We start from the raw sequence: 16,270 nt of genomic DNA, 5'->3' as shown, positions 1-16,270 counted from the left end.
ACCAGAAGGGGGGATATTCAAATGCAAAACGCCATTTCCTGACAACCGCCGAAACACCATTCGCCATCTTGCCTACGATGCCGAAAAACGAAACCCATTGCAGCCCCGCATATCAGCTGACAATTGCTCTGTTGTTTCACTTTCAGTTCTGTGGGGCTGTTTCAGCGTTGCGTGCCGTAGTTCGGGCAACGAGGGAGCTATGACAACGCCTGCAATAAGGCAAGCCGGGTTTTGAACGAATGTCCTCATTAGTTGAACAAGGAAAAAACCTGCAGATACCACGCCGTGTGGGAATCGATGTTGTGCGAAGCAGTGCGCGGGGAGCCTACAACGTTAATGAAATGGCCGTGACAGCACAAGGCGTTGCCGGTTGTTCATGACCTACGTGATACGCGTGTCATGATATTCATGCGATCACCTATCATTTAAGGTGGTCATGCACTCTTGTCATGGTATGCCCATTTTGGTACCTACGAAGTTAACGAAACGACCATTAGGGCACCGAGACGTAGGCGGCTCGATAGACAGATAGATATTGTCAAAGCGGCAAACATTCGCCAAGGAATGCGTCGCATTAAAAAAAACGACGCGAATTTAATTTCGTCAGTGGTGTTGGCTTTGGTTTCTGGTGCGGCGCTGTATTCAGCGCGTATAAAAACGCCATACGCTCTCGGTTACCATGTTCCAGTTCGCATTTGGATTGTCCTCCCTGTGACAAAAGGTAAGCTTAACAAAGAACCAGTGACACATACTCGATATACGTATTTTAACAGACATACACGCACGCGCAAGAGAGAGCGCGAACTCCATTTGTTTGTAGGTCTTGCTCACCGACGGAAGCAAAATGTAGCACGCGATAGTTCATGCGTTTAAGCGTACTACATGAGGCACCGTCGCTGGCGTAACCGTGCCGCAGCTTAAGAGTCTCCACAACATTTCACCTTATTCCTTTGTTGCAAAGCAACGTTTGCATGGCTCGACGCTGCTTCGTAAACATGTTTCATTTCATGGCACCCTAGCTTAACGGTGCCATGGCGCTGTGCTTGGAGCGACCATCGCGCTGTGTCGGTCACAGCTGAGATCATAAAGCGAAACTTTCTTTGCCTATCATCCCAAAGTTTCTTCTACGACGCTCGGTTGCTGTTCGGGTTCTGGACATGCAGATTCAAACTTACTCTAAAAAAATCTCAGTGCCCTTTCACTCTGTGAAGAAGGACGACCGGCGAAGATGTGTATGTGGGCCCCTTAATGCTGAACAGTGCCTCCGCCTTGGGTCGGCCCGACTTTGCACTATCTTTGGGATCAGCCCACGTATGGGTAGTGCTTAACGCCTGCTTCACCTCCTCAGCCGGTCGGACCAGTATTGCACTATTTTCGGGATCGGCTTACGTGTGGGGAGGGCTTAACGCCTGCTTCACCTCCGCCGCGGGTCGGCCCGGCATTGCACTATCTTCGGGATCGGCCCGCGTATGAGCAGTGCTTCACCCCTGTTCTTCCTCCGCCGCGGGTCGGGCCGGTATTGCACGATCTTCAGAATCGGCCCACGTACGGATAGTGCTTAACGCCTGCTTCACCTCCGCCGCGGGTCGGCCCTGCATTGCACTATCCTTGGGATCGGCCCACGTATGGGGAGTGCTTTACGCCTGCTTTACCTCCGCCGCGGGTCGGGCCGGTATTGCAGTATATTGGGGATCGGCCCACGTATGGGGAATGCTTAACGCCTGCTTCACCTCCGCCGCTGCTCGGCCCGGCATTGCACTATCTTCGGGATCGGCCCACGTGTGGGCAGTGCTTAACGCCTGCTTCACCTCCGCCGCAGACCGGCCCGGCATTGCGTTATCTTCGGGCTCGACCACGTATGGGAGTTTTTTGCTTACGACACTGAAATTTCCTTGGACGGTAGAGGTATACAGTTTCTCTGTAACATTTGAAGCGCGTCCGGCGGTGGCATTCGAACGTGGACCAGCCAGCGCAGTGGCCTGGTGCATTAACCATAAAGCCTCGCACCTATACACCCTTCTCTTGTACCACACCAATTATCTCTTTCAAATGGGCACCACGTGGTATGACGAGAATGTTCATACTATGACACATAGGCACAATGCGGGATTGGCCAAGATGCGGGCGGTACAAATCGTGCTACCTACCAGAGCTTTCAGAGGATCGCTACGTGTTGATTATTATTCTAATTCCTCTGCCGCGGACGCCTCCAGGACACACGAACTCCTGGCCGTCACCTAGGCGGGGCCTTTGGCCCTCCCCACAAACTCGCAGGGCACACAATATAGTTATTTCCTCCTCCGTGCCGTAGCACTTAGCCACAGCCGGAGATCAAACGAAAAGGATGTCGGCGTGTTGATTATGACGATAATGATTTTCATGCAACGAGCCTTAACCCAAAAACCAGCAGTACGATTTCACATATCTACTATTGTGGACTTGCCAAGAAGCGGGTGGCTCGTATCTTGCCATCGTCAATTAGGTCTTAGAGAAGGTGGCCGCGAGTTAATGGTGATTATAATATCTATACTATGGCACATATCCGAATCGGATGATCTGCCAAGAAGCGGCCAGCACATTTAAAATTGATAGCGGTTCGTGTCCTTTGCTATTGAAAAACACTTTAGAAGTGCTTTTGAGCTCACATGTATCCGAGCCGCGCACAGAAACAAAAAAACGGCAGAGCCATGTTGAGCCACGTCCGAGCGCTATGCACGGCGTCTGCTTCCTCCCAAACAATGCGAAGAAATATTTCTAGTCAGAACTGTTTACCTGAAGTAACAAATGCGAAATATCGCAGAATGGTCGTAATGTCTTACACAGTTAATTGCATACTTTGCTATTTCAAGGTAAATTACTTATGTCAACATAGAAATGTACAACTGTGGCTGTTTACGATGAAACATGTGCAATACAGCGCCTTCAAGCTTCACCACGGGAGGCGACTAAGCAGCAATGTGAATGTGTTCGCCCAAAAAACACCACTTTATTTACCGAGGAGTGCCACAATGTGGCGACATAGGTACTTGCAGGGTGATGGCGGCCGCTGGTTCCACATTTATTGCTAGCGCCATCGTGTTCGCTGCTTTCCGACAAGCACGGACACTTACATCTCTAGAGAACGGGAAAGCAACACAGGCAACGAGGTTGTCTAGCTGTTTGACTGTGAAACTGAAATGGGTGGTCAAAGTACAACATGGAGGCAACAAGAAAAATAGCATCCAATTTTGCATTACATCCAGCGTCTACTTGTATCAACATCTTCTTTAGCCCGACGGGGCAGCCGTTATAGAGGTTGGACGTGTGCGGTATTCCCGTAAACGCCAGTTGAAGCGATGTGCTCATGCACCCCCGCGTTCTAGCGCACCGTTAACCAACCTGTCAGGCCACAAGGTCGGCAAGTGTACCTCAAGATGAGTGATGAATTTGCAGATACGAAGTCGTAGCATAACCTACTGGAAACTATTTTCAGCGCTATCTAGTGCTGCTGCTAGGTTGCCACTTTGATCCGTAGTTGCCGATAGCGACAACGCCCACTCTGGAACACATCAGTTTCACCTCTCGTTGGTCGCTCATGATGCTTCAAGATGGGAAGAGAGGAAGGTAGCAGCAATCTGCTATGACTGATACCAGTTTTCCTCGCATAAAAATTATTTTTTGGCGAACAAATCTCTTCGTTTTGAGTTAGTGGCTCTTTTTGTTGTTATGTTTGTTTGAACGATATTAATATGCTTAGTCTACGTTGCCGGACTTATATTGAGGTTTGTATTTTCCTCCAGCAGCATTTCTTATATAAAGGAAGACTTCTAAAGCTGTGGGGCTTGGTGATATGGAAGCTAAGTCACCAAGCACAGTTGCTCGATGCTGTAGTCTCTCGGCCGCTATCACGAACTGGGCTACGAGGTATTAATACTCTGTGTTATCACGCAATGGTCCGCAAGAAATATAAGCATACGTTGTTTGAAGGACTTAGGCACCAGACTTCTATGAAGAACATAATGCTTCATAAAAGATACTTACGCATTTCTGCACCTTCTTCTCGTGTATGCATTCTCGTCTATGCTCTAGCGTGTGCGATACCACTATGAAAAGTTCTCCCTTCTATTCAGGTGCATTTCAGCCGTGATTTTATTACCGAAAGCTTCAAAAAGTTGCCCCACAGATCAATCAAAATTCTGCTTATCGTTGGTATTTTACCGCACTGTGCTAGACGCTATGGAAGCGTGAGAAACCTATTTTGGACAGATTAACCAAGCGACGTGCTGTAGTGCAATGAATAATCGCCATGTGTCACTGTTATAACAATCCTATGATCAACTAACTTTCATGTAAGGGCTACAAGTCTCTTCATCAAATGCTTGTTTAGCGTCTTCGCACTTGTCTTCATATTCGTCTGTACAACGCTGAGGAACGTTGTTGTTTGCTTCCCAAGATATCCACAACATGCATTCTGTGGAGGCAAAAGACGTAATTAGAACAGTAAATTATACAAAACAGCTTACGTGGTATTAAACAGTAGCACATAAATGAATCAAAGTTTCCTTTTTTTAGTTTCTCAGCCGGGAAAGCTATCTCTAAAAAATAAATAAGGCAGTGTCTCTGTAGTTACCATTTTTGTGACTATACAAGAATGTAACTTTGGCCCTAAAACACATTGCAAGATTACTGCAATTATTGCATGTTCAGTTCGGATGACTGCGATTGAAACGTCCACCGAATTAGTCGGAAAGTTTTTCCAAAGATCATGTTATCTTTCCACATTTTGCATTATCATTTGTCGACGAGTTTCATGACGTCATCAACAGCACTGTACCTTGCTATCCTTTTTTGCCAATTATATTGTTGGGTGATATTAATTTTCCCAACATTGGTTGAGGCTGCGCTTATCCCGTAATTTCTCCGTTCTCATGACTACGTCAAAGATTTTTAGACCTTTCACGTGTTTCAATTTCACTCAACTCGTTATCAGCCCAACTAGATGCACCACATATTATGCTAACACTCTAGACGTAATACTATCTTCTCACCCTCAATTCCTCTCTATTATCACTTTACTACTCGGCCTATGCGACCACGCTTTGTTCCACTACGATTTAAAGGCTTCACCAAGCCCAAGCAGCCAATCGAAATTTTAAAAAATCTTTCATGATTATTGTAGGACCAATTTCAATATTATCAATGAACAGCTGTCAAACTATCTAGAGTTATATTTGACAGACTTTGATCAGTGTTCGGTTCATACATGACAACAGATTCCACAAAACACTGCTTCAATTCATACATAACACAGGCCTCACAGCACACATATAATACACATATATGCACCAAGAATTATGCCTTAAGGGCAAGTCTTTATCGCAATAATAATAATAATAATATGAGAAAACTGGGATTTGTTTTGGTGTATAATTTACAAGCTTATCAACACATATATATCTGTGTAGAATATTCGAACTAATGCCAGAGCCGGATGGTATAACCGAACTCATACGTGCCTTTTATATTAGAAAATGTGCCTATTGCGTATGACTATGTCGTGAGAAACAGCTGCTGGCTGCGATTCGTATTCCTCCGTATCCACAGACTATACTAACGACCTTTGCGCTGCTAAAGAGCATTTCTTTGGCGACGCATTGCCTTATATGCAGTTTAGGTCCACTCTTAATACCACAGATAAATGGAATATTTCTCTTTGTGATGAATCCGGCGAGTCAGTTTTGCTAAAGGATGGCCCTCTAGATTTTAACAAAGTGTTTAGTAGCGTCTTCTTCTTCAGTTTTGGAAGTTGACAGTCCTGATGCCTCTACTCTTAATTGCTCTCTGATGTTTCCTACTCTTATTCTCTTATTCCTACTCTATTCTGTTGGCATTGTGAACATGATTGATTCGTTAACATTATCGTGATTCTGTGGGCCCGACCACATCAACTCGAAATTCCTAAAAGAAACAAAAGTTTAAGCTCCAACTTTGTGGCAAAATTTTTCAACAATCCTTCGACAATGACGCCTTACTACAGCAGTGGAAAACAGGGAAGGTGGTTTCGATATACAAATGGCGTAACAGACTTTCACCACTAAAATACAGACCCATTTCGTTTTCTGGAATTCGCTGCAACATAGTGGAGCATATATTATACTCGCAACTCTTTACCTTTCTTGAAAGTAATGCCTTTTTCACATCATCATAGCATGGCTTCCGACACTCGTGTTCCTGCAAAACGTTAATTCTTCCTTTCACGCATTGCCCGCATGCTATGCTAGATTGGGGTTCCCGTTCTGATTGTATATTTCTTGATTTTTCCAAGGCGTTTCACAATGTAAGTCATAAATTAGCAATGTATAAGCTGTCCTTACTTAATTTCGATACTGATCTGCCACTATGGCTCGAGTGTCTTTTTTTTTAGGAATCTCTTTCAGCATGTTACTATTAACGACCACGATTAACTGCTATCTGAGGTAACATTTGGTGTTCCTCAGGGTTCTGTTTTACGTCCGTTACTTCTAATATATTTTAATGACTTGCCTCACCAAGTATCTTCATGATGCACTTATATGCAGACAACTGCGTTCTTTACAGCGAAGTGCGTGACCTCAGTGACGAGCAGGCCTTTCAAGCCGACTTGAGTTCTGTCGCAATTTGTTGCAAATCTTATAAAATAGAACTTAACCGTAGGAAATGTAAACTGATGCGCATTTCACGTCAGAACATTTGTCCTCCTTCTTACAGCATAAACAATATTTTAAAAGAGACAGCATCTCCCTGTAAGTATTTAGGTGTTCTCATATCTGCTACTCTGACTTGGAAACCCCACATTCACTCAATAATCTGTAATGCTAACCACACACTAGGGTATCTTCGCCGAAACTTCTGTAAAGCCCCTGCCTCTCTAAACATACTCACCTGTTTGATACACGTGAAGTACTCACGTGTTTGAGACACTTGTTTGATAAAAATTAGAGTATGCACCTTCAATCTGGGACCCTAAACAAGCTAACCTGTCTCAAGCCCTTTAACTCATCCAGAATACCGCAACGCGCTTCATCCTTTCTAAATACAAGCGCACAGTCAGCGTAGTAACCCTCATTAAGGAGAGCTTATCATTGCCGTCGCTATGATTCCGCCAAAAGGCTTTCCGTCTTTGTCTTGTCCTCAAAATTTGCAGTCATGTGTATTTGAGAGGCCATCTCATTTCTACACCCACCTATTATTAGTCTCTGGTTCACCTCAAGAATCAAGACGGCTGCATCCGCTGCAGTACGAAGACTTTCACTAATTGTTTCCTGCCACGCACAGCTATAGACTACAACCACCTGCCGGCTTCTATTGCATCTGTTACCGACCCTATGTTTCTTCGAAAATGCTTGTTTGATTATTTTTCTTGAGGTACTAACTTCTGATATAGTTAAATTTATTGTTACAATTCATATGATATACATCTGAAATAAAGATTTATATCTGCTTGCGTGGTGCGCGTTCACTTGGTACCTTACATTATGTACCCATCTGGCATATTATAACCGCTGGTGTTTATCTTTGTTTTTTTTTCGGTTTACAAGACACTATACTTGTATAAGGTCAGGCCAATATTTCAGTTTATTATAGTTTATGTTTTCCAGTCTTCTTATATTTCTTAACACGTGTGTAGTGTTGCCACCTTTCTTTCCTGAATTTTAAATTGCTGTTTCAATTCTAACACCACTTCCCTATTTAATATTTCGGCGATTGATGGTATTCATAATACAGAATTCAATGTAAAAAATAAATAAATAAATAAATAAATAAATAAATGAATTTACTTTCTATCAAGCAATCTCGCAAAGCACGTATCCTACACCAAATCTAGCCGGCGTTGGCTACTGTCGAGGAGGTGCTATTCTCTTAAGAGATTGGTTTCCCATGCAGTCGACGTGGAGTTTGGCGGTTATACTTCATAGTGCGGTCACGCTTACACTGAAGTCGTTAGTTAGCAGGCATCCCGAATGCTTGACTTCAAGTGGCTGCTGCACTACCGCGAGTTTTCGGAGATAAAGCTGACATTAATAGAGGAAACAGTACCTGGCGCAATAGAACAATTTGCTACTCTATCTCGTTAACGCGTAACGAACACATAACAAACCAAAACGAGCAGCTTGAGATGAGAATATATAAAGATAAGTGCTTCTACTTGTGGGTTTCAGTGTGATCGTCCCAGTTCGCGTTGATATGCCTTCGCTAGGAAGTACTTGTCCGCAGCTTGTCGACGTTCCTCGCATTACTGGCGCTGCTTCTGCTATGGTCTAAAAATTTGCGAATTAAAACAGATAGTGCTTTCTTTGGGGCTACAGTTACCAGGTAGTCTATGTCAGTGTAGCCGATAGTTGTTTTACTGCCACCAAATGCTGTCGCAAACAGATGACTGTATCTGTCTGGTGCGTTAGCATTCCTGGCAACTAATAGTATTATATATTCATATGAATTTTTCCCCAAATACACCACGTATACCAAGAGTGAGTCACTGTGTCGTTGTCGGCGTTGTGTTCCTGGCACCATTTTTTTTTCTTTGCGAAACTTCCCGCAGCTATGAGCGAGGCAATTTCAGGTTGTTCAGTCAAGCAAACATTGTCGATGTTAGGTAAGCCAAATGGAGATAATGATTAAGTGTCGCTGCAGTGTAGTCGCAGTTTGTATTTATGTACCTGCTTCACTCAAATGTTAGGGTCAGTGCATAAATGAAATTACAGAGTACATTAGAAACCGCCAGCACATTCACTGAAACGCTTTTTTGGTTACTCTGATAGCGCTTCATTGAATTCTTAGCTGCTCAAGAAGTGCGGTATGAAAAAGTATTCCTAAGGCAGTGGGTGATAAGCAGCGTAGCTGACTTTTACCTTGATAACCTCCGTAAGGCAAATCCAGCACAATGCAGTCCTTGTAGTCAGAGTATAACATTGTACCCTCTTGAAGAGGCCCATCAACTGCAAGGAGAAGGAGTCGGTTATATCCTGCACTTATATATCCAAACGGTTTTCTGTAGGAAGTTCGCGCAGCTCGAACATCTGACGACTTTAGGCTGCTTCACGCGGCGCCCAACGACGGCCTACAGGAGAAGCCGAAATTCGGCGCGGCTGTCAGCCTTGCCTTTTTTTTTTTATTTGTGCACCGCTGTGTCTGAGAGCTAGCTTACGACAGCGTTCTCTTTCGTGGGTTTGTATAGGAACGGTGTGTTGCATTGTTTAAGGGGAAGCTTTAGCTCGCACCTATCTCGATACTGGGTACCCAAATACATCTAAAACGCAGGAAAGTTTCTATGAGAAATCCATTGAACCAATTTGAATAAAACTTCTTCTACTTAGGAAAGAAAGTTGGAGTGCTGCCGCAAAAAAGTTTGATATTGGGAACGATATTTGGCGGAAACATTGTCGGAAATTGGTAAATTTTAAAATAAACATGAAGTTTACAAATAAATAATTCAGCACCAAAACGACATTTCGTATTTCTATAGACAGTATCCGTTGCATCATACGACGATGGAAAAGTTTGATGTACGAACTTACAAATTATGTGAACTTGGTACAAAGCTTGAAACGGTTTTGCAAAGGTCATATTCACAAATTATTTGTATATTTCAGCTTGGCGCATGGGAAATCATTATTCCCCATTACATGTAATATTAGTTCCAGTTTATAGAACTTCAATATCGCTTTTAGTTCCTACCGTATAGAGTTCGTGCTTCGTTTTGCTTTTCCGGATTTTGTTATGTTTATGAATTCCTGCTAAAAAATTTGTAGCCTAAATAAACAGTTCGCCTTCCGAAAAAACTACATTATAGCCTTTTCTTCTAAATTCCAGATGACTCCACAAACTCGGTGCAATCGGTGCTTAAAACAACGATTGCCGATTTCCAGTTTACTTCGATAGGATGCCCCGAGATAAGGCTTCCGCTGTAGTTAAAGTTAAGATAATCTATTTGTTGGTAGGGATGCTTGTAAAGCCGCTTGGAAGGTAAAAAAAACAAGGCAAGAAGGGGAGCGGGCGGGGGTGCTATTAGGAAAAGTGTTTAGTTGGCTAAAGGTCACAGCATTCTTAGCTTGGGAATTCTGTAACTGTTAGGCTAAATATTTTAGATGAGGCTACTGCCTTATATGACAGAACATTTCGAAGTGCTACGCTACAAGGTTCATCAAAGACGTCCTGTTCTTGAGTAATTATTCTTAATACATAACTGAAATATTGACGAGATATTACCTGGGGCCCTATAACCTAAAACTATTCCAATATGTTTTTGTTCCAATGACCTGACGCCAAATTTATCTAACCACCGACGCAAGCATCGGGCGGTGACCCACAGCGTTGCCTGAACAACCCAATGAAACGTTCTCCTTATTTATCGGAGGTCACTTTTGTTTGCTTTGAAAAGCAATAACATTGAGTACATTTAGCGGTTTTTCTTGTCTAATTGGCTGCCAAGAGGCGAGGAGCACGCTCAAGCGGAGAGGGCTTCAATGAGGCCGGAATTGATAACCGGATGAAGAAGGACATGCCAGCGTCTGCGATTGGTTCGCTTTCTCTTGCATAGCTTGCGGTGGCTTGTCTAAAATCGCTGCGGCGTGCAACGGACAGCTACAAATGCCTCTATAACAGATCCTCCACAAAGAAGAGTTGGCAGAGGGATGTGTATACGTGCTGAAAAGGCTCGAAATCATTATACTCTGACGCGAAAGTTTTCTTGTACGTAAATAAACCGGTATTTTCCAGCATGTGCGAGTAGCCAGTGCCTGAGCGTTCGGCGGCAGCCATCTTCTATCCCTATCAGAACGGAGCAGTCTCCGGCTATTGAGAAAAAGAAAATCCAGTTTTTTTTCGGCATATTAGTGCATATTTAACGTGGACACGTCACTTTGACACAATGAGCTTCTATGGTTTTGTGGCGTCGAGTGACAGACAGGTGCACTGGGTGCAGCCTGAAACCATTGGACCAAAAGCAGAAGGTTAATGGCGAAAAGGGGTCAAATCAGAAATAATTATTTTGATTGTCTTCGTCATGTCGCGTCGTGTCAGATTGGAAGCTGTCGTGGTTTTTGTGACGACGCATAACAGACGTTTCAGCGTCTATTATTTACCTTCTTTTGCATGCCGCCTCCATTTTCGAGTTAAGTAAGGGAAAAAGGACCAATCCCGGACGCCGTCACCACCCTCCTCATCCGGGTATCTATTTTCATTGCGCTGACACAGCCCTACGGGAAGCTTCTCCACTTGAGCGTGCTCCTCGCCTCTTGCCAGCAAATCAGGTAAGAAAAACCGCTAAATGCAGGCACTTTTATTAATTTGGAAAGAAAACAATAATGACCTCCTATAATGGAGGAGAGCGTCTGATTGGGTGCTATGACAACGCTGGGTGTCACTGCCCGATGCTTGCTTCGGTGGTTACGTAAATTTTACGTCAGGAGATTAGAATAAAAGAAGATTACTATAGTTCTTCGTTATAGAACCTAGCTTTACGTTACTAGCGTCCCTGGCAATCCAAAGAACGCACATATTTTGTGCGACCTCACAGAGTTCAGTAAAATTTCCACTTTAGCTGTTTCTGTCGAGCAATTGTAGTAGGGATATTATTCGCCTGTAATAATAATAAAACAGCTTGAAGCTTTTCTACCATATGATATTGCAATGTATACACGCTATACCGAACTTTGTTCCACGTGGAAAGCCAGTGTCAGGTTGTGCTCTCCCAAAACGCTTAAATACATGAGTATAGAGCTTGTATAGCTCGGTGATTAACGGCATGAACGAAACTTTGCAAGCACGTATAGACGTAACCAGCGCAATTTCTGAAATGTGAAGTCATCGCCTAGTTTATCAGATCGAGGACAATGGGGATGGCTACTATATGTCTTGTATTTTCGGAGAAAATAGGGGGCAGGAAAGCAATATTCCCAAAGTATATGCAGAGCTCACAGTTAACACAGGGAATGATAAGTTTGAAACTGCGAATTCTTTTCGCTACGCGGGTGTCATTAGCGTCCAGCAATTGTGCCCTCATCAATTCAGTACGGCATTTAAACTTTAAATAAACATCGTTTAAAGTATCAGTCAACAATTCCTTCTTTGAAAGACAAAGGAGCAGTGCAATAAGAGGAGGAAAGGTGAAACTTGGTAAGTGCCAACAGCAGGTTTGAATTGCCAATTATTTGAACTAGTACGAATCCACCGATGTTGATTCGTGTAACTGCGACTCAAGCGTGTCAGGCTTGAACTCACCAAGCACGGCACGATATTGCGATCATGTAAAATTCTTCAGCATTAATCTGTTGACTGATGATTCAATTAACTATAGAGCGGTGAAAAACATGTGAAAATATCAGTTGAGTGCTCTCTGACCTTGATGTCGTTACTAATTGGCGTAAGGAATGGCTCGTAAAAAAACGCTAACCAATGAAAATTTACGCATTTAATGTGCATTTCGACATGACTCGCATCACCATTAATGCGATTGCGGTGAGTGGTAATTTGGTGTACGGTGGGCCCGTACACCTCGTCCGCCGGCTATTTCCAGGCGAGAATGGTTATTGGGGAAAAATAATAATCAAGGAGATCAATCCTACAAAGGTACGGTCTAACTTTAGGTCGATGGTCTTTACGAGAGGAAGCATAACGCGGGGTCTTCAGATGAGCAGACTCCCGAATAATTATGGAAGATTGAGCTAAAGAGCTTAGGGCGTAACCTGCTTCGTGGTTCAACCAGAGGGATCCAACCAAGCTTATGACAGAACATTTCGAAGTGCTACGCTACAAGGTTCATCAAAGACGTCCTGTTCTTGAGTAATTATTCTTAATACATAACTGAAATATTGACGAGATATTACCTGGGGCCCTATAACCTAAAACTATTCCAATATGTTTTTGTTCCAATGACCTGACGCCAAATTTATCTTACCACCGACGCAAGCATCGGGCGGTGACCCACAGCGTTGCCTGAAGAACCCAATGAAACGCTCTCCTTATTTATCGGAGGTCACTTTTGTTTGCTTTGAAAAGCAATTACATTGAGTACATTTAGCGGTTTTTCTTGTCTAATTGGCTGCCAAGAGCAGTGCCAAGTTACCGTACGGAAAGTGCAGTATATGGTACGGTATTAGCGTTCCGTTCTAACATGCTGCGATGACCGAACGCCTTTCAGTTGCTTGTGTGTCTCAATGCGTGATATATCGTAATAGTGACGATATTGCCTGAGATTCACGCGTCGCAGAATACGAGAACTATGTGCTAAGGGAGAAATATTCGCTTAGTTTGTCCGAAATAACGCTTTAGCTTGTCCACACACATATCACTCTTTAGGGATGTATTGGATTACGGCAAATGTGGACGCCAGTGAGAAAGCTGGTAGCAAAATCTTGCGACACTTTGTTACACAATGCGTGGCACGTTGTTTTGTTACACATGTGTTTTTGGGTAAGCAATTCATAAATATAGGGACTCTGTTTTGTAAGTTGCACTGCTGCCGACACATCGTATCAGCAGATAATTAGAAAATATTTAGTTACTGCAATAAAAACTCTGTGCCCCCTCTGTGTAAACTCTGCGTCGCTAGATGGCGCCACAGGTCTGATGGGCTGCTTTTTTTTTGTCACGTTTTATTTCTCCTATAACCACAGCCAGACTTGCTTGCTTCGTTTTCTGAATCATCTTTCAATTCCATAAATTTGGTACGCTTCTGTATCGGTTTCTTTTAAAAAATTAAATTAAATTATGGGGTTTTACGTGCCAAAACCACTTTCTGATTATGAGGCACGCTGTAGTGGAGGACTCCGGAAATTTCGACCACCTGGGGTTCTTTAACGTGCACCTAAATCTAAACACACGGGTGTTTTAGCATTTCGCCCCCATCGAAATGCGGCCGCCGTGGCCGGGATTCTATCCCGAGACTTCGTGCTCAGCAGACCAACACCATAGCCACTGAGCAACCACGGCGGGTCGGCTTCTTTTCGAAAGGTCTACGCTCCTTTGCGAAGCGTAGACCTTTCGCGCTACATTTGCCTTTTCTTTAAAGCGATGCTTACTGATTCAATCAGATGCTATTAGGCAGCGCCATTTTTCTGGTTTCCTTGTTTCTTTCTTTAATAACAGCATTAAGTTATAGAATGCCTTTCTTCTTAGCCGCAGCACTATATTCACCATTCTTGTCCTTGAAAAGGATCTGGCCAGGGCCATCGCCGGGGCGGACATAGAAGTAAATATTTCGCCTGCAATGATCGGAAAAATTTTATATGGAAAAACATCCATAGGAATAGTTGAATTTTGCATTATGTTCAGTTCGACACAAGACAGTGCGTGATGGCTTGATTGCCAAAGCTACACTTGAAAGTTCGCTAAAAGAATAATAGGGAAGAAACAGCACAGAAAAAGTACACCATGTCAGAATTCAGAGCACTCTTAAAGGGGCACTGAACCTCTTTTCTTGATAACCCCTAACTCCTAGGAACGAGTATGCGGCCTACTAGGAATGTATTACGTATTTATTTTAAAAAGACCTTGTACAAGCCTAAATACTAAGAAACGAACGTGATACTTACCTTTCCTATTCTCTCTCAACCGATGTTTCGAAACGGTATCGGCGGCGATGCCCTGCCGTATGCGGGGCTTCACCGCACATGAGGTCTTCGGCTTTTAATGTTCTTAGTCATTCAGCGGAAACAGATGAGCACTGTTGGCAACCTATAGTTCCGATCACTTTTGCTGTGCTATCACTTCGCTCTATTTTAATATGCTGGACAGCTGCGCGTTTGTTGTTTCTCAAACCGAGTGGTGTGAGCAGCGCATTTACCTTCGTACTTATCGGAAAATAAATCGCAGAATTTTGGCGGCTCGAACTAAACATTGCCTTTATTTTCACTCGTGTGAGGGCGATGGCAGTGCGCCAATCGCCTCAACGATGGACACCGCACTCAGGACTGGCATTGAAATGATTCCTAAAGCCTGTTTCGTATGGTTCGATTTTCGTCGTTCCAAAATGGCGATTTTTGTCGCATGTGCCCCCCCCCCCCCACACCTGTTCCCGCATACGTACACGCACCTGTATTAAGGAAGACGTTTATAGTCAGTATCAAAAAGCTTTAATGTGACTTCCTAAAAAGAAGTGCGACACTGTTTTGAATTTGAAACTTGCAAAGCTAAGGAGCCTTATTTCATTCTTGTTCACGAATAAGCGCATAAACGCGTAGAGATATCTTGAATGTTTAACACATTCCCTCAGAGCAATATGTAGTATTCGATTGACATTCAAGCTGTTTTTCAAAACAAGAAAAGGAACGAGTTTTCCTTGTTTTCAGCATTAGGTCAATGCTGGTAATTCAAACAAATGGAAAACGTTGGTAGTGCAATCCATAGGGGAGTACCAGATTAAACCGAACCTTCAGGCGCCTTCATTTGCATTTCCATACTTTCGTCAATTCATGCACTTGAATATGGTTCCTCTTAGCATGCTTTAATAATGACCTAGTAAATGTTAAGTGCATGACCAGGTTAAAAAATTGGAATTATTGCTTTAATTTCCAGTGAAGGAACTGTAACAAATGCTCCAGTTACACAGGTGTTGATATTCTGTGGTTTAGAGCCCCATTTTAAGACATTCTGTTGATGCAGGTGGCGGCACAGGCTTGTCAACGAGAGTGGCAGATAGCTACGATAGCTACCAACCATTCGCCTTCAAACTGCTAATACAAACATTCTGGCGCTCTTTTTCGTTAATAAAGAAGCAAATATAACCCGAACAATGCATGTCATGTTTGCCGTGAGCTACGCCGCCGCGCTACGTAGTGCAGCATATGAGTTTTGGCTTATCGGCACAGATTCATAGCATATACTAAGAGCGCGAGACATAGGACAAAAAAGTGCATGACATTCGTGTCTGTTAGAGCGCTATGGCGCTTAGGTCATTAACTCAAAAATATTTCAGGTCTGTATTTGCGCTTTTCGAAATATTCAGTGAGGACTTTGGCATATTCACAGCACACGCGCCCCGAGCACTGATAGCTAGAAACATTGCTGTGGAAGCCACCCATTAATACAACTTATCATGACGTTTTTGTGACGTAACGTGCGCCAGTAGCCAACGCCAGGAAAGACAGCTTCTCTTCAACAAATCCAAGCGACACCTGCTGTGGTGCTACGTCGTAATGAGTTCTTACCCCGCCCTTCCACCAAAAATATGACGTTGATGAAGATTAGGCAAAATTATATTTGAAATATATTGTTGCAGGAAGAAAGCAGGCCCACGAGTGTAAAATAATGTATA

General features: G+C 43.4%; 1 protein-coding gene across 3 annotated transcripts in view; it reads right to left on the bottom strand.

Moving 5' to 3' along the window:
- Positions 1–2,962: 2,962 nt before the first annotated feature.
- LOC142572780 (uncharacterized) overlaps positions 2,963–16,270 on the bottom strand; it is a 42,861-nt gene continuing 29,553 nt past the window's right edge. For 2 of the 3 annotated variants that reach the window (XM_075682129.1, XM_075682131.1), the window contains 3 exons: positions 14,152–14,219; positions 8,868–8,954; positions 2,963–4,450 (listed from right to left, as the gene is read on the bottom strand). In XM_075682129.1, coding sequence (XP_075538244.1) covers positions 4,314–4,450; positions 8,868–8,954; positions 14,152–14,219 — 292 coding nt within the window. In that variant the 3' untranslated portion in view covers positions 2,963–4,313. The remainder of the gene's footprint in view (positions 4,451–8,867; positions 8,955–14,151; positions 14,220–16,270) is intronic. The other variant, XM_075682130.1, reaches the window with a different exon arrangement.

The sequence above is a fragment of the Dermacentor variabilis genome, chromosome 2, assembly GCF_050947875.1.
Source record: "Dermacentor variabilis isolate Ectoservices chromosome 2, ASM5094787v1, whole genome shotgun sequence".
In the NCBI taxonomy this organism is placed as follows: domain Eukaryota; kingdom Metazoa; phylum Arthropoda; class Arachnida; order Ixodida; family Ixodidae; genus Dermacentor; species Dermacentor variabilis.
The sequence above is the reverse complement of the archived record's forward strand: the minus strand, read 5'-3'. Positions and strand labels throughout refer to the sequence as shown.